Below are 22,866 nucleotides of genomic sequence, written 5' to 3'. Positions count from 1 at the left end.
CTCTTATCTCTTCACAGTTTTTAATAGTCAGTATTTCCCATCTGATTACTGCTAATCACATTGTTATACTCCTTTACAGCCTTGGGGTTTACTACAAAACTTCTCTATTACTCCAGATAGGCAGAAAACAGTAGCAGGTAGGGAGCAATATACATTTTCCAAAGATCAGAACCATTATTTAATGTTTTTGTAAATATTTACTTTAGAAGCAGGCTAAACGTTACTTAAGATTTGTTCTAAACTGCTGTGTTTAAAGGAAAAAAAAATCACGAGGACATATGGAACTCATCTGAAGGAGAAAAAAAATGTTACAATTACACAAAAGAATTAATTTCCCTTGCTGTTACCAAAGAGTTGTCTTCATAAAAGCTTGTGGCATGCCTTTGTATCTTAGGTGGAACATCATGATACATATCATGTGGTTTGTGGTCTCCTCTTCCTACTGCCTGAAGCCCTGGCTGCAGTTTCCCCAACCTGACTGTCCCACCAAATCGGTACACACCCGCATCGCGCTCCCACTGGGATTTCTGTTCCTGTTCTTCTCTTTTCTGGTTTTTTTTTCCCCCCTTCTTCTTCTTAGTCATCTTACCCACAAGCGGCATAAATCAAGGCGAGGCTGTGTTTTCACAGCTAGGCAGTTCTTGCAACATCAGGGCTGAGTTCAGGGAAACAGCTGGAAAACTTGCTATACCCACACACACACCTGCCTTTTGGCTAACGGAAGACGAGCACAGTGCCAAAGGTGTTTGTTTATTCTTGCCCTGGGTGCTTTGATATGTACGCCATCGGTGAGGGTAATCGCCCTACCTCACAACACGGCACCTATGACTGAATAGGGCCTCACATCTCCTTACAGACCTCCCAGACGTCTTCTCCAGTGCGTGAGATGTTGGGTCACGTCACTGGAGATGTCCCTTACCAGCCTTCTGACAAGGCCCCCTCTGTTCTTTTACTACTTTGGAAGAGATTTGGGAAGGAGCTATAAAAAGGGTGGACCAAGTCAAAGCCACTGAGCCAGGCAGGCACAGCCAGGTCACTTCGGAAGTGGCACTTGCTGAACACACGGAACTAGGAACAAACGCAGCAGACCCCCACGCTACAGTGTCACAACAGCATCAAGCCTGTAGTTTTTAACTACTTTGTGGCACCTTAGGGAAAAACAACAGGATACAGAGTTGCGATTGGAATTAGCCCTGGTGGGTATCACATCTGCTGGGACTTAAGCGGCGCAACCCTTCCCGCTCTGTGCTTCATTTCAGGTGGGGACGCAGCCACCTACGGTGACGGCCCAGCACCCTGCATGCTTGTGGGTGGGCTGGGAGTGAGTGCTGGGGCACGTCTGGGAGAAAGGTGGGGCTGCTGGAGAGAGGGAGGTGGCGTGGGCACGTGCAGCCGGGCCCTGCCTTCCCTGTTCTCGCGGGGCTGTGTTGTCACACCAGCAAAGCCGGGGCGGCAAGTTGAGAGGCCCCGGTGTCACATACCCCATGGGCAGACAGGGCGAGGAGGGCACGGGAGAGCTTGCTGCCTGCACAGCAGCCCACACCCGCCTGCTGCTGCCAACCCGTGTCCCAACAGCATGGGGCCAGGGGTGACGCCAGGCCACCGGCACCCAGTGCGGCTATGACTCGGTTGTCTCCCTGGACCACCCCGTGCTGCAGTGACGGGACACCCTGTGGGCTAAATAACTCTTTCTGTCTCTTTCTCTGAAACTTAAACCTCAGGGTAGAACCAGAAAATTAGATATTTATTTGCAGGAACTATAAACACCATGAGAAAAAATAATCCTGGTCCTTTCCATCATTTTTACCTGCTGGAAGATCTGGGAGGAGAAGAGAGAGGAGGATGAGAGTCCCCACTTTGGAACCGCTGGTGCTGATGCCACGGTTTGAATGCTCTCCTGCCTCTGAAGGCCAGGAGCAGAGTCCACGGGATGTGCATGTGGTGGTTTGAAAGTCCCTTTCTGCAGCCCATGTACCTGCATTCGTTCATCAGTAACCACCGCGAGTGGTGTCCCTCTCAGTCTTCACAGGGCTGTCAGGAAGCCACGTTTATAGCCAGCCAGGCTTGAGTCTGCCACTGTCCTTGGCAAAACCCCTGCTGGCTCCACTCCGAGTTTTGCCAGAGCAAGGCCCCACCTCAGACTAGTAATTACTGTATTTCATCAAGAAAACTTTGGTGGCTTTGATTTTTCTCAATGAAGGAAGGAACTTCCCAATTTTGGACAGGGTTTTCAGCCGTGGAAGCGGTGGGAAGGTTGGGATCCAGATCTGTGCTCTGCACACAGCAGGCCAGGTGGCAGAGACACCTGGGTCCACCAACACAGCTGAGCTGGGTGGTGTCCCACAGGGAGCAGGGGCCATGTCTGGCACCCTGACCCCCATCCCTGCCCCGAATGGATCCACGGGCAGGAGTTCCTGCAAGCGGTGGCGACAGGTTGTCAGCCTGTCCTCTCCTCCGAAACGCCATAGCAGAGGTGGGCACTCGGGAGGAGGCTGGAGTTGCAGCTGCTGCAACAACCTCCAAAGAAAACACCAGGCCCGCAGAGATCCTGGACGTGCTCCTGTCAGCAAGAACCAGCTCTCATCTTGCTGGAGGAAGGTGGTCCCTCCTGAGGCGTTTCAGTCCGAGTGGAAGAGCTAACAGCAGATGCACATTGTGAAAAAACATGGAGAGAGGTTTCCTTCCATCCTCCTGTGAGGCTGAGGAGGCGGGAGACCCCTCTGGGGTGGCCATACCGGCGAGGACAGCTGAGGCACAGGCTATGGTGCTGCCAGCGCCATGCAGGTCCCACGTCCTTGACCTGCCCTCCACCCCTGCGCTCGGCGAGGTCTCGCTGCCCCTGGTTTCGGAGGGACAAGGGGAAGGCGGCGCCTGTGAGGACATGTCGCCTCACGCCCGGGAGCCGAGCCGGGTCAGAGCGGCCGCGCAGGGCTGAGGTGGGGGGGGCGCGCCTCAGGGCATCCCCTCAGGAGCCGGCTGCTCTCAGTTCCTGCCCGGCACAAGCCCCGACTGGGTGGTTTTGTGACTTTTTTTTTTTTTTTCTTTCTGAGTGCGGGAATGTCGAAACTTTCCCATTTTCCGTGAGGGAAGCGCCACGCAGGTGCCGGAGCGGCTGAGGGGCGGCGGGCGAGGCGGGAAGGCCGCCGCCGCGCGGCTGGGCCGGGCCGCCATCGCCCCCTGGCGGCGGCCCCTGGCGGCGGCGGCGGCGGGAGGCGCGGGCGGGCCGGGGCGGCTGCGCCAAACTTTCCGCCGGAGCCTGAGTTCGGCCTCCCCGGTGCGGTGTGCGCCGAGCAGCGCCCGCCTTCCCCGGGGCGCCACGGCAGCCCGCTCCGCCGCCGAACTTAAAGGAGAAAAAAAAAAAAAAACAACTTGGGTTTTTTTTTGTTTGTTTGTTTGTTTGTTTTTTTACTTTTTTATTTTCTGCCTTCCCCCCTCCCCCCCCCCCCGCCCCATCTCCTCCCCATCCGCCTCCCCGAACCGGCGGGGCGGGAAGGGAGCTTCTCCGGTCTGCAAAATCAAAGCATGGCGGAGGCTGGCGATGAGAACCGTCCTCCCCAAAGCATCCAGCGCTTCTGACAAGCCCGGAGCCAGAGGGGGTGGGGGTGGGAAAGGGCGGGAGAGGGGAGAGCATGGGAGGGAGGGGGCGGCCAGTCCTTCCCCCTGCACTTGTCAGATGCAGATGGGACTGGCAAAGTTTGTTTGAATAAAAAAAAAAAAAAAAAAAAAAAAGGCCAAAAAAAAAAAAAAAAGGGGGAAGAGCAGGAGGAGGGGGAGGGAAAAAAAAAAAAAAAAAAAAAAAGATCCTAGAAATCCAAAAAGGCTCATCTGGGAAGGAGAGAGAGGAGAGCGAGAGGAAGCGGGATGCAACTCAACCTGACGCTGATCTGCTTCGTCTTCGGGGGGTTCCTGCCCGACGCCGCGGCCCGGCGGGAGCAGATGGACACGGGGCAGTGCGACCTGCCCCGCTCGGTGAGCCGGGCCGGGCCGGGCCGGGCCGGGGGGCGCGGCCGCTCGGGGATGCGCGGCGGGCGGCGGCGCTCCGCGGGAGCCGCCGGGGCGCGGAGGTTGGGGAGGGGAGGCGGTGGTGGTAGTGGGGGGGTGACACGGGCGTCGGGAGGGGAGGGACGGAGGGAGAGGAACCCCCCTTCCGTGCGTGTGCGCGCGGCCCCCGCGGACACGCGTGTCCCCGCAGGTGTGGCGCTGCCCCGCGTGGCCCCCCCCCCCCCCGGCGAGGGGCGCGGGTCCCGGAGGGATGCGGCCGTGGGGGAGAGCGGGGGTCAGGGTCTCTGCCCCACGCGGGTCCCTTCACACCCGTGGGCTCTGCTTGCTCCGAGCCCGGCTAGAGCTTGTGCGGGGAGATGGGGGAGAGGGACACCCCCCACCCGAGGGTGGTGTGCCCCCCGTGGGCTGCCTCCTGCCCCTCTGTCCCTCCGACACTGACCGACCTCTGCTGTCCTTCCCCCCAGCAAGGAGAGCTCAACTCCTTCCTCTGGACCATCCGCCGTGACCCCCCCGCCTATCTCTTTGGCACCATCCACGTGCCCTACACGCGGGTGTGGGACTTCATCCCTGACAACTCCAAGGCCGCTTTCCACGCCAGCTCCAGCGTCTACTTCGAGCTGGACCTCACTGACCCCTACACCATCTCTGGGCTGGCCAGCTGCCAGATGCTGCCCCACGGGGAGAACCTGCAGGACGTGCTGCCCCGGGAGCTGTACCGCCGCCTCAAACGCCACCTGGACTACATCAAGCTGATGCTGCCCCACTGGATGACCCCGGACCAGCGGGGCAAAGGCCTCTACGCCGACTACCTCTTCAACGCCATCGCTGGCAACTGGGAGCGCAAGAGGCCCGTCTGGGTGATGCTCATGGTGAACTCCTTGACGGAGACGGACATTCGCTCCAGAGGTGTGCCGGTGCTCGATCTCTACCTCGCCCAGGAGGCCGAGAGGATGAAGAAGACAACGGGTGCGGTGGAGAGGGTGGAGGAGCAGTGTCACCCGCTGAACGGGCTCAACTTCTCCCAGGTAAGGAGGCTTCTGGGCCTCATGGCTTATCCCAGGAGGTGGGGGCAGTTCTCCTGGCTTTTTGATGGTTTTTTGGGGGTGAACCCCAAGCCCGTTGCAGCAAGGTGGGTCACTCGTGGGCTCCAGCGGCCTTTGCGTTGGGCTGCCCATTCTCCATCACACCGATCCATGCTGCCTGCGAAAAAACCTGCAATGTGCGCCGCGAGTGCTGTGGGTTTATCATGTGTATTACTCATTTGAGAGGCAAACGTCCAGGGTGTGAGTGCGTGTGTCCGATAGCTTGCCACTTGTAAGGGAAACTTCCACGCCTCCCGTCCTGTCCTGGAGCTGGGAAAAAAGTCCTTTTTTTTCTTTTTTATTTTTTTTGTTGTTTGCTTGTTTTTCAAGTAAAGCAGCTCTGTGGTACTTGTCAGGAAGAGGATGAAACTTGAACAATGAAAAAAGAAACTTCAACATTGTTCAAATAGATCTAAGTACGTGCAAACTGTCAGTCATCTTTTTAGTAGTCACTCCAGGTCAAAACAAACTGGCTCACGTTGCCCTCACATACTGGGGGAAATTAAGTCTTCAATCTGCATGGATTTTTTAAATTTTAGAACAGGTAAAGTTCAGCAAAAGGAAAAGGATGTAGATTAAGAAACAAAAGTTATTGGTGTAACTGGACTCCAGAATTCTTTCAGTGGATTTAGCTTTAAACAACCAAGTACTAAGCCATGCAATCTATTTCATTTCAGTGGATTAATCAGGAACACAGTCACAGCTATTGACTTTGCTTTGTGAAACTGTTTATATGAAATCAGATTTACTAGAAATTCAGGAAATGAATGTGTGTGGAAGAAAACAAATAATCCAGGGGAAATTTAAGATGGTGTCAGTTACTGCTATGATATTTCTGTTTTAACCTGCTTTTCATCATTAGTTTGGGATCAGCCTATTTCCAGCTTTATCTTACTGTCCTAGTTTGAGGAAAAAAAATCTTGGTGATGTGGGAATAAGGATTAAAGGACTGATCTTTCGTGTGACTAAAATGTCCTTAGAGTGCCTTCAGCCCCTTCTCCCCTGAAGTCTAGTGGGAACTGTTTTAAGGGGAGAAAGTCTGGCTTTCACTAACATTTAGTTTATCCGATATTTCAAATAGAAGTCTAACTCTGCGTACAGCCTTCAGAGGAGAAGATTGGTTGCATACGCGGTTGGATAGATTTTCTTGTGTATCAACAAATATAATTAAAGGAAAGACCCTCAGGACCTTTGCATTAATTAACACACACGCAAAACAAGGAATTCGTTTTACCCTGTTCTGTTTGAAAGTTTTAAGTGCCTGTCCTCTCTGTTGAACCCCTTCTTTAAGGTGAGGTAAAAATAATTAACCATTCCAGACATCCAATAGTGTTTGGTTGTATTAGGTCAAAAATGGCAGTTAGAATCAAGCACAAGAAAGCACTTGGTTAAATGTACCACTTGGAAGCCTTTTAAATATGAATCATATTACATTTTTTTCTTTTTAAAGAGAGTGAGCGAGCGCAACAGAGAAAGGAAAAGGGACAGAGTACAAAACTCTCTGCTGCTCTTACCATAGTTCTGTTTTTCTCTCATTCTCTAAATTTTAAGTGGAAACAAAAATTTCCCTTTTGTTTTGCTAGAATAATAATCTAAAAATAACAGCAAAGGTATTACTGCTATTGGCAAGTAAAGGACAATCATTTATGCAAAAAGTTTGTGCTGATTAAAAAAATACATAACATTGTAATTATTGCAGAGAATTGACATCGCTGCTGAAGTAGATCAGTCTTCAGGGAGATTTTTCCTAGATTGAAGCTTTTTCTGGGAACAAGGCCACAAGAACAACATGAGACAAAACTAAACAAAACAAACCAGATATTTATTTTCTTGCTTCCTCTAGATTTCATGCATCCTGACACCTGGCTAGTTGTTTAACAATAGTAATTTGTAACGTTATCACACCGTCTGGCAGTCCTACTGCTTGGTGTATTACTGTGCTAATTCAGTGGAGTGGATTACTATTGCTAGGTTTTGCCTCCCAATTTCAGGTCTTGGAGCCTTCCTTAAGCAACACGTAATTAAAACACACTAAAATGGCAATCAGAAATTGAGCCGCTTTTGTCTTGTAGCGTGTTTGCACAGTTTGATGAGAACATCTGTGATAAATTACAGTCCCAAATCTGCTAAGGGCATCAGCAGTTTTTACCTGTTTTCAGCATTACTGTTACGGGAATACTGCACGTAATTTCTGCATTCAGAATTCAACATTTAAAACTGTGCCTTGCTGAATCATGTCAATGCTTTTGTTTCCTCCGTCCCCAAAGTCCAGTATTTTTGCCCTAAGCAAATTAAAAAAGAAAAAAAGCTTTTTTTTTTTTTTCTTTTACTTCTTCCCCTCAAAGGCAGCTTTGTGCTACTGCAAATATTTAATCTGACTACATGCACCAAATCAGTTAATCTGATACCGTGAGGAGGAGGAAATCTAGGAGTGGTCCTGGTGTGGTACTTGGTTTTGATCTGCTCTGAAAGAAAGCGGATACACTTGCATTTTTGACCAGGAACGATCTTTGAAACGTTCTGTGCGTCGCTTTGAAATGTTGATTGTCTTAGCCGGATGAAAAGATTAAGGTGGCTCATATAATTAGCTGCTTCCTGGAGAGCCAGCTCTTGCAGGTAGAGCATGGGCGCATTGTTTTCTATTGTAAACCCAGAAACTTTGTAGTTTGGTGCTCCGCTCCCCCTGAAATAGAATCATAGAATGGTTTAGGAAATCTCTGCTCAGTGTTCAGTGGCGCATTCCCAAACCAGGATTGCTGGGATCGCCCTCCTTTCTTGATGACCGGCTGCTTTCCCGCAGGGATGGCGGAGGAGGGAGCATCCTCACTCCCTCTGGGATGCCGGTCACTCAAAGTCCGGGTTCTTGGTATTGTATAGCTGGTGGCAAGGTGTCTGAATCACAGCAGAAGTCTGGTTTGGGAGCTTGGCAAGAGGGGAACTCAGATCAGGTTCAGGTCAGGTTGAAATTTCCCTGCTTCTTGGTGTATAAAGTTTCAGGGATTTTGCTGGAGGTGGGACAGAGGGAGCGGAGAGTCACGTAAAGAAGGGGAACCAGACAGCTTTTCTCTCTGACAGCAGAGATTTTTATTTACAGAGTGGCCAGAAAAGTGCAAAATCAGGTGGGACAGGACTGAGAAGAGCTAGTGAGGGATGGATGGTGTTCAGGGCTTTCTCTTGTTGGGGTCCTGGCAGAGGCACTGCAGCTGGCACCATGACAGGCCATGAGGACTTGTCCATGCATCCTTCGAGAGCCAGCTCGGGAAAGGGTAAAGCTTTCCCTCCTCTTTGTGACCCTCGCACAAATCTGTGGTGAAAAGCTCTACCCAGACTGACGTACACTGTTGTTGGAGCAAGGAGGATGGTGACAGTGACTCAGGTCCATCTGTGTCCACCCTGATCTCCCAGGGCTGTGGTGGGACCACCGCTCAGCACCCTCGGGATGCACTACCTCCCCACCAGGAGCCTGTGTAGTCAGCAAAGGGAAGGTCCTACTCCTCTACCCCAGCTGCTCCTCCCTGGGGAGATGGGTGGCAGCTCTTGCTTGTGTTTGGTCCTGTCTCTCAGCGGGATCCCCAGACCGAGACAGCGTCGATATCCCTTCCTGCAAGTTAGAAATAAAATCCCTCTCCCATTCCGACCTCGCTGTCTTCAGGGAGGATCTGCATTCAGCCTGTGCCAGATTCTCTGAATCCCAAGGTTTGTGAGGGGAATTTTGTGTCAGGGACGGACTCTGTCCTGACCTGTCATCGGGGGAAGCTGTCAGGCCAGACAGCAGCCGCTGGCACCCCCTTTTCTCTGCCTCCTCTGGTCCGGGCTTGTGGAGCCCTGACTCAGATCTTCTCCGGCCTGTATCATTTCCAACTGCAGGGGGAGATGTTAAATATCAAACCAGTGTTGATTGGATCAGAGACAGCCTCAAAGAAAGAAACTTTAGACCGTGCCAGATTAAACTTCACACTTCACCATTCTTCCCCTTTCATTTCTTTGCCGCCTCATTCTCTGCACAAATAAACCTCGTCTCCTGCTTCCTACCAATGAGACAGCATTCAAGAGGCAGGAATGACTTTGTTAACAAAATCAGTCTTCATTTCCCAGGTCCTGCTGTTCCATCAAACCCTGGGACATGGCAGCTTTGATTACTCTAGTGATAGGATTAGAGGGGGAACAAGTGCTGGTTAATAAAAGGCCAATGGGTGGTCCATCACGTTTGGTCACTGACAGATCTGCAGTCTTGGAGCTGGACCTTCAGTGGCAAAACAGCATGACGCAGTAATATATAGACAGGGCCACAGCCTCGACTTGCTAGTCCATCTCCCCTGTCCACCTGAAAAATTAAACGTTCCTGTGATCACAAAGCTGGGACTCTGGGAGCTGACAGGGACCGGTACAGCTGACTTCATGGGAAATTTGCCTGTTTATACTAATGAAAGACTCAGGCTCAAAGTATTCCGAACCGGATTAAAGGGCTCTGTTTCAGAGCTAGTTGACTTTTGACGGTCTGTGTAGTTTATTTCACTGAATTTCACTGAATTTTTTTAGAGTTGGAAGGGACCATATAGATCATCTAGTCCAACTCCCCTGCTGAAGCAGGATTGCTTAGAGAATGGCAGGATTGCTTAGAGAATGAATTTGAGGCAGTATTATTGACTTTTTCTATTATTTTATTTTTTATAGGAAAAGCGGTTTTTGCCTAATAGAAATTGTGCCTTTTTGCTTTTAAAAAAATTCAGGCTTCATGAAAAGGGCACACGTCATCAGAAATAGCTCAGTATCATCTGTTTTTCCATTGCTGAATGTTGTTGCAATAAAAGCTGTTAAAAGCTTTGGTTATACATGATTATACATTGTGCATATAATTTTCAGCTGGCTGGCTTAAACTATCACCTCCTTCACCCCCTAGCCCCCCGCACGCTGGGGTAAAAAAACTCCCCCCAGTAGAATTAACCTTGGGGTAGAAATTCATGCAGCAGAAACAGAAATCTTTCCATTTAACTCCCTTTGAATACTAGTGGAGCTGCTTTACGTCTTTACCAGGGGAACTGTTGGAGGGTGAAACTATGCAGGTATTAAAACTACAGTAGTCACAGTAACACCTGAAAGGATCTCCAGCTGACGTTTTATAGCTGTAACTCACTGTACGTCTTGCTCTTTACAGGCAGTTACTGTCTGCTTCTTCACCACAGCCCCCTTGAAAGGCCCACCCTGGCATTTGATGCCTATTAAGAAAAAAGCCAGTCGGTTAACGATGGCTCGAGGGGCAGCTGGCAATTCATCTTTTGTATTTATTGTGTATAGAACTGCAAGAAGTGTTTTTAGAACAGGTTAGGTATGAGCCCTTCCTTTCCGTCTGATCCTTCACACCTCCCTTGGTAAGACCTGAGCCCAAGAAAGGTGTTCCTGCCACCCATGAGGAGATCAGAAGAGGATTCTATTGGTCGATTTCTTTGCAAAACTATGGGTGCTGCTTGTGGTCGGTTTTAGGCAGGAATTCCATCTTTGTAAGGTGGGCTTTGAAAGGAATAAATCCCCAGAAAACAGGGGTGAACAAGCCTGGCACTCAAGGGAGTCCCTACTGTATTTGAGGCAACTGAACGTTACCGAGGTGTAGAGGTCAAATCGCAGAATTTGGCCGTGTCTTTTTTCTGTGTGTGTGGCGAGAGGTGAGTTGAGGTCAGAGCGGGGTCCCTCTGGCTGCAGCGATGCCTGGTCCTGGCAGCAGGGAGCCCTGGTTCCCCTGCAGGGTGAGGGGCACGGGGAGCAGCCAGGCACATGCCTCGCTCCCCGGAGGAGATTCACTCCCCCAGCTCTGCTTCAGGGAAGGGGATCAGAAGACGGACATTTGACCCAAATCCATCCCTGTACTGAGGCACTAATGCTGCTTTCAAATCCCTGTGGGATCTCCCCTGGAGCAGTTTGCCACCTCCAAGTTGCTCACCCAGTAAGTGCAAAATACACCCCTCTGTTGTAAACGTTATTTCCACAGCAATGATTTTCTCTCTGTTTGTTGCCAGCTGTCAGTTTCTGATGCTGTTGCAGCAACAGTCAGGATCCTGCCCCATGCCCAGAGTGCTTTGCTTATAAACAGAACGAACCATTGACCTTAAAAACCTCAACTTCAAGTATAGTGCAACCTACAGTCCTCAGAAAGTCTTTAACAGCCTCCCCTCAGCTCCCTAGTGAGTAGCAATCCACGTTATAAAGCCAGCCCACATCATTCAGGCTAGTCAGAGGTTCCTGTATTGAAAAGGCCAGAAATGATGTTAAGCAAGGGCACTCATTCCCCCTGCACTCCTGCAGAGATGGAGATCGGCGGCAGGGCGCCTGGCAAAGTATATTTGGGAACTTCAGAGGGACCTACTGTAAAATAACAGGTTTCCCCTGTGCTAGGCTTTACACTGCAAACACTTATTAATCTCTTCACTGTCATTAGGAGTTGATGAGACAGGTAAAAGGCAAAAGAAATCACAGAGTTAGTGCTTGAGCCACATGAAATTGGTGTGATTTCTTTCATCTTTTGGTCCTGTTAGAGGGGTTCCCTGCACACTTGGATGAGGGACTGTAAAATAATTTACCCAGAACACAGTGTTTAGGATATCACAAAACTGGAGATTTTCAGCAACAAGCACTGGTTTTGAAACTTCTTTTTTTTTTTTAACTTTTAAGAGTCAGCATTACAGGAGCCCTGTTTTGCAGAGAAACATATCTGCCTTGTGTCCACGTACTTTCCCGAAACCTTCTTCCAAGACAACAAGCAATTCAGATCCTAGATGCTACCAGACTTAAAATCCACAGAAAGCACTGCGGGTTGATCACAAAACTTCAGCGTTTTTCTGAACCTCTCAAATTATTTATAGGGTGCAGTCACTAAGAGATTTTTCTGAACACTGCAACAATTTGTGAACCTAATATTCTTTCTATAACCCATAAAGCATTATGGTTTCCAGCTTGCTTGAGACACCAAAAATTAAACTGGTGCCTGCAGAGCTGAAAACTGCAGGTATCGGTGTTTGAACTTAGCAGCTCAGTTGGGAATTGGAACAAGGCTGTACTCTCTGCAGAGCAGGAACAGATATGCAACTAAAATGCATGACTGGTTGCATCCGTCACAACAGCTAGTAGTTATGGCATCTCATTCATCTCCGTGAATTTGCTTTTTGTGGTGCTCAAGAGAACATTATAGCTGCCTTGTGTCATTGTTACTGTTTATTGGATCTAGCTGTCATTTAAATGCACAGAGAATTACAAGTGACACGGTTAATACCTGTGTCAGAAGCTCAAGCAGGAATTAGCACAGATGACTGCTACTTTTATCACTAATTATTCCAACAGCAGTCCTTGCCATTTGGGTTTCCAATTTTTAGAGCTTCTGCTGCAAGTAATTTCAGGACTTCTAGCACAATATAAATGAAAGTTGCTAAAAACTGTAAATTAAAACCATGTGTTCAGCATTTTGGGATGGATGTTGTATGACTTGAGGAGGCTCATTAGCAAAAGTATTTTTAGTTTGAATGAGATCAAAGACCTTAGATTTTCCACTCTGAGGGTCATTTAACATAGGCCTAGACACCCCATTTCTCATCGTACGTAGACTCCCATAGGCCAGTTATGCCTGAAGAAATCATCATCTCTGAAATATTATAATTGGATTTATAATCAGCGGACCACTGCTGATCACCTCTGTCCAGGCACGGCAACAACACTGAGGCCTGAAGAGTCTTGCAGATGTCAAAAGGGAGTTTTATTACTGACTTCTTCAAAATCAGGAGGATTGCAGTGCCAGTGGGTAGTGGTGTTAGATGTCAAAGACCATTGGTATGAATCACATCCTATAGGTTGTACTCATTCCAGAGTATCCCTTGAAGCCAGGGATAACACTGAACTGTTCCCAGAAACTCCTATTGGCAAATAGAGAAAGAGTTGTAAAGAAAGAAAAAAGAAAGTGTTCTGATTTCTTTTTTTCCTGGGCTCAGTTAATGTGGAAGTTACGAAACCTTTCAAATAAATTCCAATCCAGAAGTTCTTCCTCCTTGGGTATCCCTGCAAAATCACAGAGTTCACTGAGATGGGCACATAGAGAAAAGCTAGCAATTTGGTCATAGCCAACGTGGTAGCTGTAACCACACAAGGGAATAATACTAAATGCTTTACGTTTTCCCCAGATTTCATCAGACTCGCTTCTTCTACCTGGACCCTTGTATTTGGGCACTCATCAGGAGATAAAGATATCGCCAATACATGAAAAAGAGAAGCTGCCTTCATAGAGCAAAGCGATATTCCTCAGGCTCCCTTTGTGAGCCAAGGAATGAGGAAAAGGAAGCAAATCTTCAAGTTACTTTCAGACCTCTTTCCATTTTAATAAAAGTCAACTTACGAGGAACACAGGGAAAATATTTCTTTAAAGTAGGAGATTCTATGTCTTGGAAGTATCCCCTCAATATTTTAGAGACTGTATTAAATCCAAGGTCTCCATTAGGCTCCCTCACTTTTGTTAACAATCACAATGAAGACTGATTATTCTCTGTACACTTTCTGCCACCGCACAAAGTTTGCTTTCCTTTGATTTCTTGCAGGCTTTTCCTATTACAGGTGACAGCATAATAGTGACGGGGAATATTTATTTAAATGTGAGACAAAATGCTGACGGTATAGGAGTTTACAGAGTCGGCAGAGGGGGAGAGGGCAAAAGGGTGATTTGAGAAACATGCCCAACTTTTTGAAAGGTCTTTGTATTTCTGGCATGTGATTGATTTGCAATTTTAGAAATCATCAAGAGGAATGTTATTCCAGCAGTGAAGTTTGATGGGACTCATCCCAATGGTTCTAAAGCACTGGTAAAATCATCATGGAACTCTTAATTGGAAAAGAGCTAAGCCTTGCACCATGTGAGGAGCGGGTTCTGACATACTTGGAGCCAACTGGGATGCTAACTTGTAACTTGCTTTCAAGCTCAGGTAATTCTTTTTTTGGGGGGATATCGCAAGAGCAAGAGAGGCTCAAGTATGTTAAAGGGCCTCAAAATGATTTTTTTTAATAAGAGTTAACTATACAGAAAGCCCTTCTTTTTCATAATGACTTTCTTTCCTGATTAATACAGGAAAAAGGTAGAAAGAACATTCTCAAAAAAGCTCATTAGTTGCTTGGTGAAGGAAGTAACTCACTAAGATGAAGAATCGAACTCAAGTTTCTAGTACCAAGTTATGGCCAGAACAATTCTAATATGGCCGGGCCTTCAAGCAACTGGGATGTTTCCTTGGTAGACAGCTGCAAGCAAACTGGGGTTGAGTTCTTTCAGTGTTTCACCTTTCTATTTGCAGAACACCAGGGAGGTATTTTCTTTGCTTAAGGGTGTAAGCATCAGGCCATGAGACCAGGTTATACCTGGTCCTGAAATAATCCAGGTCTTTTGGTGACGGGATGGAGTTCAGAGGGTCAAGGCAGCCGGCACTCGCAGGCATGAAACACTGTTCAACTTCATGGATTGGCTTTGTCGCTGTATGCAGGCTTGTGCTGACTGGCTTTTTACCCAGGCTAATTGTGTGAGGCCAGGGAGGATTTTCTTTATTAACTCAAGTGGCTTGGCTGTGAAATGAGACATACTGTACAGTGTATAATTCAAGCTCACTTTCAAAGGCATTTTTGTTGAAGCTGGGTATCCAGAGAGACCTGAGCCTTTAACATGTATGCATCTGAAACATGCTCTAGAAACTTCATAACTTAAGGTCAGTATTTACAGTTGTTCATGTTCCAGTAATGGAATAGTGCTTGCTTTAAAAAGATACTATATTTATATCTTAATGTATAAAGGTATGTTTTTTCTGAGAAAGAAACTGGCTGCTTTGAGCACTTTCTGTGCGTTAACTATGACTGGATAAGCTTCTAAGGGATGTGCCATGTAGAGACTTCAGCAAATTAGGGCTCTGAAGTTGAAAGAAAGCGTAGTTGGGCACGCTTGGTGTACATTCTCAAACCTGAAAGTATTAGCTGTTGAGAATCACTTGTAGTAGTACCCTTTTGTGTCTTGGGAAGTACAAAGAGCTGTAATTTCCCAAAAGGTGTCATATTTTGGCATATTTTGGATGGATTTTGTCATTACTGACAAAGAGTTCCCACTGGAAGATATCCCTAGGAATGCAAAACACAATCACCAAAACCCACACAAGATCCCTTATCACGCTCTCTCTAAAGCTGTTGCAGATTCATTTGAATTACACTGGAAAGATTTATCTCTTATTAATGGCGCACTCTTCATTTTTTAAAATTGAGTTGTTGTGCAACACATCAAGTAACAATGTCATAACACATCATAAATCAGTTTGTTCACTGAAGGATTCTAGATGAGTTAATCTAACATCCTGGACACAGTTCATGAGCAGTTAATTTTAGCAGTTCTCTTTGATATATATCAGTTAAGGCAAAGCAACTCCAGCCATTACGGAGAAGAGTCAAAACTGGTTAACAGCAAAGCAAGTACAGACAAAGATTGTTCAGAGATAAAGCCTTTGGCAGATCGTTCAAGGGATCTTTGCTTTATATAGAACAATTGTAGCTCTAATACCAGCAGTGCAGGCGCTCTGAGACAAAGAGAAAACACACACACACACCAAACCACAGAAGAAAACCACACACACCACTTGGTACTTGCATCTAACAGGAAAGTCAAACTAAAGTTCACCAACCCTGACGTAGTTACCAAAGAACTCCATAGCAGGCAACAAGATGGGAAGAAGTACCCCCAAAAAGGCATCCAGGAATTATTCCCATTGTTACTGGGGGAAACTGAGAACGTTTGATTTGAAAAAGTCATCCGGCAGCCTGCCAAATGCCATTTATCTCAAGGTCATGCAACATAAATAACCCCAAGGGTTAGCTCTAAAGCAGAGGAGCAGGAGGTAGCTAAAATAAATAGGGGAAGGGATTCCTCTTTCTTTCCTGTGGATGTTCAGCATGCTACTGACAAGGTTTCAAAGCCTGGCACTCCTAACGAGCCTGGTATATTAAGGGTAGTAAAACACAGCAAGAGCAGGGAGTACATCTGAATGTAGCGTCATGGAAGGGACCATGGTTTGAGACCAAGCCACTAAGCTGTCATGCATTTTCTGCAAGAATTAGTCAGGGAGACTAATTAAAAAGGAAAAGTCAGCCAGAAAAAAATTTCCTCTTGGAAGTTTAGGTCTGAAAAGATCGATCCCCGTTATACAGTAGGGAAAGTCAACTTTTATTTACTGTTCGATTGGGTGGTCACATCCATTTTCCCATTTTTCCAACACACCAAATTATCAGAGCCTTCTTACTTTTTTTTAAAGAGAAAAACAAGCTTAGCAACTGTCACGTCTAGTAATGCATCATCCCTATCGGTCAGGGAAGGAAGGGGTGTGTTTTGCCAAGATCGTTTAGGCCTTGGAGTATAGCTTTGAAGATACCAGTGGGAGAATCCCCAAAAGACTTGGCACCCATTCTTTGTTCTCTGAGATAAAGCTCACTGCCGTTCCCGTTAAAACAAATTAAACAAGTATGCAGTCCTTGAATCTGGAACCCAAACTTGTATCCCTGTGGTCCCTGGTTTACGTAGACAGGAGTTTTGTGTAGCCAAACAATTCATTAAGAGAATTAGGAAGGAAAAAAAGTTAGTCAATACTCTTCTAATTTAATTGTGATTTAGATAGGATTAAAAAGCAGACTGAGTGGAGTAACTTGTGGTTTCAGGCTGAATTCTTGATGCTATGTAAAAAGTGAAGTAAACTCACTCAGTCAGAAGGAGAGTTTCAAACTGAAAGTGTTTTGATGTAGCTTTCCCTTTCCTTGTTCGGCCAGCACTGCTAGAAATCACTGTACAGAGTCCTGTACATCCATATGGTCCAAGCATCAGTTCTTCCAAACAGAAAAGAAGCACTTTGGGCATCTGGATAAGGAGCCCGGATCGTTAATACATACGTATAGGACAATTTTATGTCTGTAGGCCTTACATAATGTGTTGGAAACTGAGGCATGACTTCAGAAGCCGAAATATCCCAAATATGTTATTACATCAGGGGCTAAGACTGATTCATCCATCTATAAATTTCTCTTATCCCTTTCAACTTAATTTAATACTTTTAGAAAAAGAAATACTTGTATGTGGAGGGACGAGAGTCAATGAGATGGTGATGTGAAGGGGACATCTACAGAAATCTAGGCTGACTGCAAAGTCCATAATCTACAGTTCTTCAAGCGAGGGATTATGGGACACATCTCCATCCCTTGGCGAACAGAGCAGCTCCACCCGACTTTGCACCCTATTTTAATCTGTAATGAAACTGATCTTCTCAAACCCAACTGATCTTTGAAAATGGCAGAGAGCTCAGAATTGCATCATTAGCAATGAACCAGAGGCTTTTGTGTTGCAACAGCTTTTGTTGAGGGATTGATTATTGTGTTGAAAATCCACTGGTCTTGGCGCTGGCTGGAGAACTCAGCAGTTCCACTTTGCATGTCCTGCCATCATTCAATGAGCAGACCCTGTTGCTCGACATCGCAGTAGGGCAGCCAGTTGGCTTCTCCCAACCTCCTTAGGTTTCCAGATGTCATAACAAAATGAGAGAGAGAGACTTAGCCATCTTCCATGTGTTTACGCTGGAGCTGCTAGGCAGAGACCAAGCCACAACACTGCACAGCTTTTCAAAAAGGACTTAATAGGCCTCTCTGTAAACAGATCTAAATATTTGCTCCAGTGACATTTATCGCATCACACGTCTGGCGCGAGTGTTTCGTCCTTGTTTTGCTTGCATGTTTGGATTCTCTTATAAACATTAATGAAGTGCTTGAATACAAATGAATAATCCTCCCCCCTTCTTCCCACCCTGGAGGGGAGGGGAATGGGAGGGCATGAAGTAATAATAGTTCAACCTTCAACCCATAATTGCTCAGTACATTTTGATGACAGCTTTCGTTCTCACATGCTTTAAAAGACTTTATTCGGCGTGTACATCCATGCAGAAGGCATTGCACCTTTCTTCAAAGCCAGCTGCAGCTGGGGTTGGGGTTGTGTGCTGTTAGCATACAGCAGTGTGTCATTTGATGTTTGATTAGCTGTAGCATGTTGACCTTCTGCTGGGTTCCGAACAGGATGGCAGAATTGTGCCCCATCTACATGGCTTTTACCAGGGGATATATTTAATATATTCTTCCTTAGGCACCTACTCTTAGCTATTGGCTAGACAGAATAATGGGCCTGAAACACCTCAGATCTAACTCCATACGGCTGTTCAGCCACCTCTTGCTGGAGAACTGAGGTAATTTAATAGGTATTTTGCAATTACCTACATCTTGAGTATGACCGTTGACAACGTGCTACCGTATAGCCCCTTCCATTCTCTCAATGCCTTTATGGAGGACATGGGCCTTAGAAAGTGGGCAGCTTGGTTTGGCTATTTATTTCCTCGCTAAAGAAGTGGACATAGGTAAGGAAAGACTGACCAAGTCTTATTTCCATAGGTGGTTATTGTGGGGGCAACCTTTAGAATATTTTTATATTGTCTATGGTATGAGGCCGTAAAACAAATGTGTTAAATGCCTGCTTCCTGATCCTAAGAAGGGTAAAGTTGTGAAGGCTTCATCTCTCAACCCGCTCCAGACTGAGAAAACACTGAGCAGCTCCTTCCTGTGTGGGAGCAGTTATAATACTACTCCTTTCTCCCTGTGCAGTTCAAAATGTCACAGTATCTTCCAGGCACAGTGAATTCCCATGATCTCCTGCCAGGTGGGACAATGCTTTGCTCAAGACGTCTTTAGTTTCTGCAGCTGGGCTTGTAGGAGCAGTGGTTTGGCTAGTTTGGAAGCTAATAATAGAAGGAACTCTGTATTAGACAAGAGGGTCTCTTCAGAAAGTCCCCAAACTCGTGCAGCTAAGCTCTCAGTTTTTGTTAAGAGCAAAACTGCTGCATTTAAGGTGTGGGACATAAAAGAAGTAATCAATGCCTATAAAGTAATCAAAAGTTCGTTCTTCAGACAATCTTTAAGAAAAAAATCATCCTGTACAAGACATCTGTGGGTTTGTTGTCTGCAATAGTACAAAGTGCAAAGGATTTATTTCCCAATAATCAGGCTTTGGGAGGTCAAGATTAATACCCAAGAGGAAAAAAATGCATACGTTTTCTTCCTCTGAGTGATTAGGTATAAAATGGGTTAAAAATTAATACTGTCTTTGGATCTGCATGTATATGAAACCATTCAGGCTGCACATACTTGTGTACTGTTAGAAAGTGCCTGTCAACTCCATTAATTATCAAATTGCTTATTCAGTCTATACATTCCTTGCATAAATCCGTATCAACTCTGCCTCTTGTAACAGTATTTGTTTATATGAACCGGAACTCTCTATCCTGAGCAGTCTAAAACGCCTCTCAAAAGAATTTCTTCGTCTGTGCCTACAGAGACCCAGACTAATTGCTATTGAGAGGGTGCTCTGTGGGGTGTTTTTTTGGTGGAGTTGGGAGTAACGAAATTGTCTAGGAAGGTGCTCCCTTGTCACCTCTGTCGTTGTTGATACTTAAAATAGAGGAGACTAAAGTTGTCACAGTTCTCAGCAGCTGTGAAGTGCACACTGGAAAAAGAAAAAACTGGGAGAAAAGGACACAAAAAAGAATTTACTGATATTTTTGTCATCCTCTGCCTGATGTGCCAACACTAATGGAGGCTTTTTTTTTTTGCTAATTTATAGTCCAGTGCATTCCAGGGTCCCCATCGCTCAAGCATTCTGCCTTTCGCTCATTTGCTGGAATACAAACATGGAAGTGTATTTGGAACTCACTGGAGCCTTGAAAAAACAAAGTTAAGGCAAGCTGCCAGATCAGAATCTAATACACAACATATGTTTACAGGGTTACAGTCTCTTGCCATGCTGGCTTTAGCAGCACTCCAGTGTGAAGTAGAGTAAATGCCTTCCAAGACCTTTTATCATCCATCGTGCTTATCAAAACAGTAAAAATACTGTTTTTATTTCAGCAAACGTGCCTTTCCTCTTGTCGGAAGCCCTTTGAATTCCCCGCCACATTTGGGATCAATGGAAGAGTATGTCCTTGGTCTCGTTTGTCTAGTTCTCCTCCTCTTCACGAGAACTCATCTGCCCCAAGGCTGACTGGGTTCATCCACCAGGTTGGCAAGCATCCCTGAACAGGACCCCTAGTTTGTAAAGAGAGAATAATGTTGACCCCCATCTGCCTTGTGCATTTCTAGTGTAAATCATGGCACTCTGTGAGGAGTCTATGAAGAGGAAAGGGTTGTCCAAGTGTAAGGCACAGAGGATTGAAGCTAACTCAGGTTACCTCAGCTTGTCCTAATGCAAGAGGTGCCATTGATTCGCACGTAGTTCAGGCCACAGGCTGTAAAGAATTAGCCAGCAGTGACTCAGTTTACCTGTTGTCACTTTTTAATATCCTGAGTTGGCCATTACCAGATTTGAACCTCAATTTAGAGACAGCATGAAAGTTCTTAATAAACATGTAAACATGTAAAAGCCATTTCCAGCCCTAGAAAATGAGGCAGTTCTAGACAATATAAACCAAACCAGTCCCTTAGTCCTGTGAAGAAAAGTTGTTCATTTCAAACTTTAGCCCTCTCTTGGTAGCCTTCATCACTACCAGGAGGTTAGTATTTCATGTGGCCAATGAGTCCCACTGAGGCTTTGTGGTTCCCTTCTGGGCTCTATTACCTGTGCCTTACACAGTGCTGGTATCTACTCACCTAGCAGTGCCTCCACTCAATCTACAGCAAAATAGGACCATTGAGACTGCAGTGGAGAGATGTTAGCTCAAGGCAAGGACTCTTGTGTCAGCCCATGATTTAGGAGTGGAATGCAATGGACGCAGCTGCAAGGCAGAGGGAATGGAAAAGGGGGACAGTTACACCAGTGTCCTTTCACCTCCTGTGGCTGCTCTGCCCAGTGTGCAGTGTAATAGCTGCAAAGCTGCTCCAGCAGCAGCTGGATGTAGCCTGCAGAATGGGTGATCAGTAACAATATGCAGAGTCCAGGAAAATTAAACCTGAAGCGTCTAGAAATGTTATGGGATGAGTCAAAGACTTGGTGGGTATATGAGGCTCTGAAAGAGCAGTAGCCCATCACTTTTTCTTCTGCTGCTCATTCTCCATATGTAAGGAGATACCTCACGTGACCCACGAAGCGTGCTAGGCCGCCTGGACCCCATGAGCTCTACATGCACTACCCTAAACTTATCAAGGGCTGTGCTTGCAGACGAGCCACATTAGCAGAAGGCAAGACTTGTCTGGGACCTCAGAGACAATCCTGATGTGGCCCTTTGTGTTTCGGTTCTCATGGGCAAGATATTAGATCTATTTATTTTTGTAAAATGCTTTTTTTAAACAGGAACAGTGCTCATGTAATTAATTGTATTTTGAGGAAAAAAAAGGTTCCTTCAAATGTCTCAATTTCAAATTCAAAGTGAAGCTAGAAAAACCCAGGAGTCTCATCAGCAAAACAATAGTCTGGTGACTGACCTAAATGGACATTTTTGTGCTGTTAGTTCATAACAACACATTAAAGATAGAAAAGACTGAATTTTTAACTTTTTTTCTTGAGATTCAGTTGTTGTTCCCCGCTGAACTGTGGAAAGCAACAGAGGTCGAAGTCTCTTGGCAGCTTTGGATGAATATATTAACAAAAGAGAAAGTCCTCAGATACTTCCTTGATGGGAGCTTTCTAACACAACTCCAGGATACCTGACTAGCAAGTTGTTTGTTGTAGGGTGACTTTACCTCTATAGAATATGTTCTTTACAGATATCAGGAAAGTTATAGTGCTTTAGAGCTTAGGAGTTATTCTTGCTCATAGGAAACTTAATACGTATTTTCATCTGATTTCCGGTGGGTCAGATCATGCCATCTCTGCTCACATTTAATAGTGTCATGATGTAAATATTGTTCTTGAAGTAGTTTTGGATCAAAATGGGTGGCATGACATGGTGGTTTTACCTCAACATTTCATCAGGGAGGTCTCTCCTAGATTGTCTTCGCTTGAAGTTAATTTCAGAAATAGAAATCACATACACAGATTGATTTTTATTGTGTAGGCGGAATAGGTGGAAGTATAAATACAGATCTTGCATCTCTTGCAGCTCCAGGGCTTCATTCTTAATAGCTCACATGACCCAGATCTCTTGCCTTTACCCTTTGACCACAGACAACCCTTACCCTTTCACTTGGAGAGATGGATCGATGGTTTGGACTTTTAGTCCCTCATCTTTTTCTTTGCTCCCAAGAAGTGTCTTCTTTCTGTCACTAAGGAGATTGGCTGCCTAGTTCACCTTTTGAGTTGAAAGTTTAGCCGGCTGCTTGCAATGCTTGTTTGTCTTTGCTGCTTGGTTTTAAAGCAATTTCCGTATCTGTTCCCTGTTCTGTTTCAGTTATGCTTAGTTTTATTTGATTGGTAAGTGCAGCATAAGGTTTAAAAGAGTCAGTCAGTAAAAGTCCATGTTGGAAAATTCCTTGGACACAGTGACTATTGGGACAATGACGTCTCCCTGACATAGGCTCTGTTTCCTATATTTCAACAGTATTCTAGGTCCTAATGCCTTGCTGTGTGCAGAAAGCATTTATTGTATGCTTTGCTGCTGCCCAAATGCAGATGTAGGTTTTGGATTATGAGATTTCAAGTTCTGAGAATCACTATGGGTTTTAATGCTCTTGATGACACAGCCAAATAGTGTTGTTATGATAAAATTCAAAATTCATCTCTGAAGCACCTCTTTCTAGCGTTGCCTCATGCATTCTCAACTAGCAACGTATTCCTTTG

The 22,866-nt window shown here is 46.0% G+C and overlaps 1 protein-coding gene across 1 annotated transcript in view; it reads left to right on the top strand.

Moving 5' to 3' along the window:
- Positions 1-3,861: 3,861 nt before the first annotated feature.
- The window catches only part of TRABD2B (TraB domain containing 2B), a 296,015-nt gene continuing 277,010 nt past the window's right edge, over positions 3,862-22,866 (top strand). Inside the window, exons 1-2 of the mRNA XM_074152243.1 lie at positions 3,862-3,969; positions 4,467-5,027. Coding sequence (XP_074008344.1) covers positions 3,862-3,969; positions 4,467-5,027 — 669 coding nt within the window. The remainder of the gene's footprint in view (positions 3,970-4,466; positions 5,028-22,866) is intronic.

The sequence above is a fragment of the Numenius arquata genome, chromosome 8 (genome assembly GCF_964106895.1).
Source record: "Numenius arquata chromosome 8, bNumArq3.hap1.1, whole genome shotgun sequence".
Classification (NCBI taxonomy): Eukaryota; Metazoa; Chordata; class Aves; order Charadriiformes; family Scolopacidae; genus Numenius; species Numenius arquata.
The sequence above is the reverse complement of the archived record's forward strand: the minus strand, read 5'-3'. Positions and strand labels throughout refer to the sequence as shown.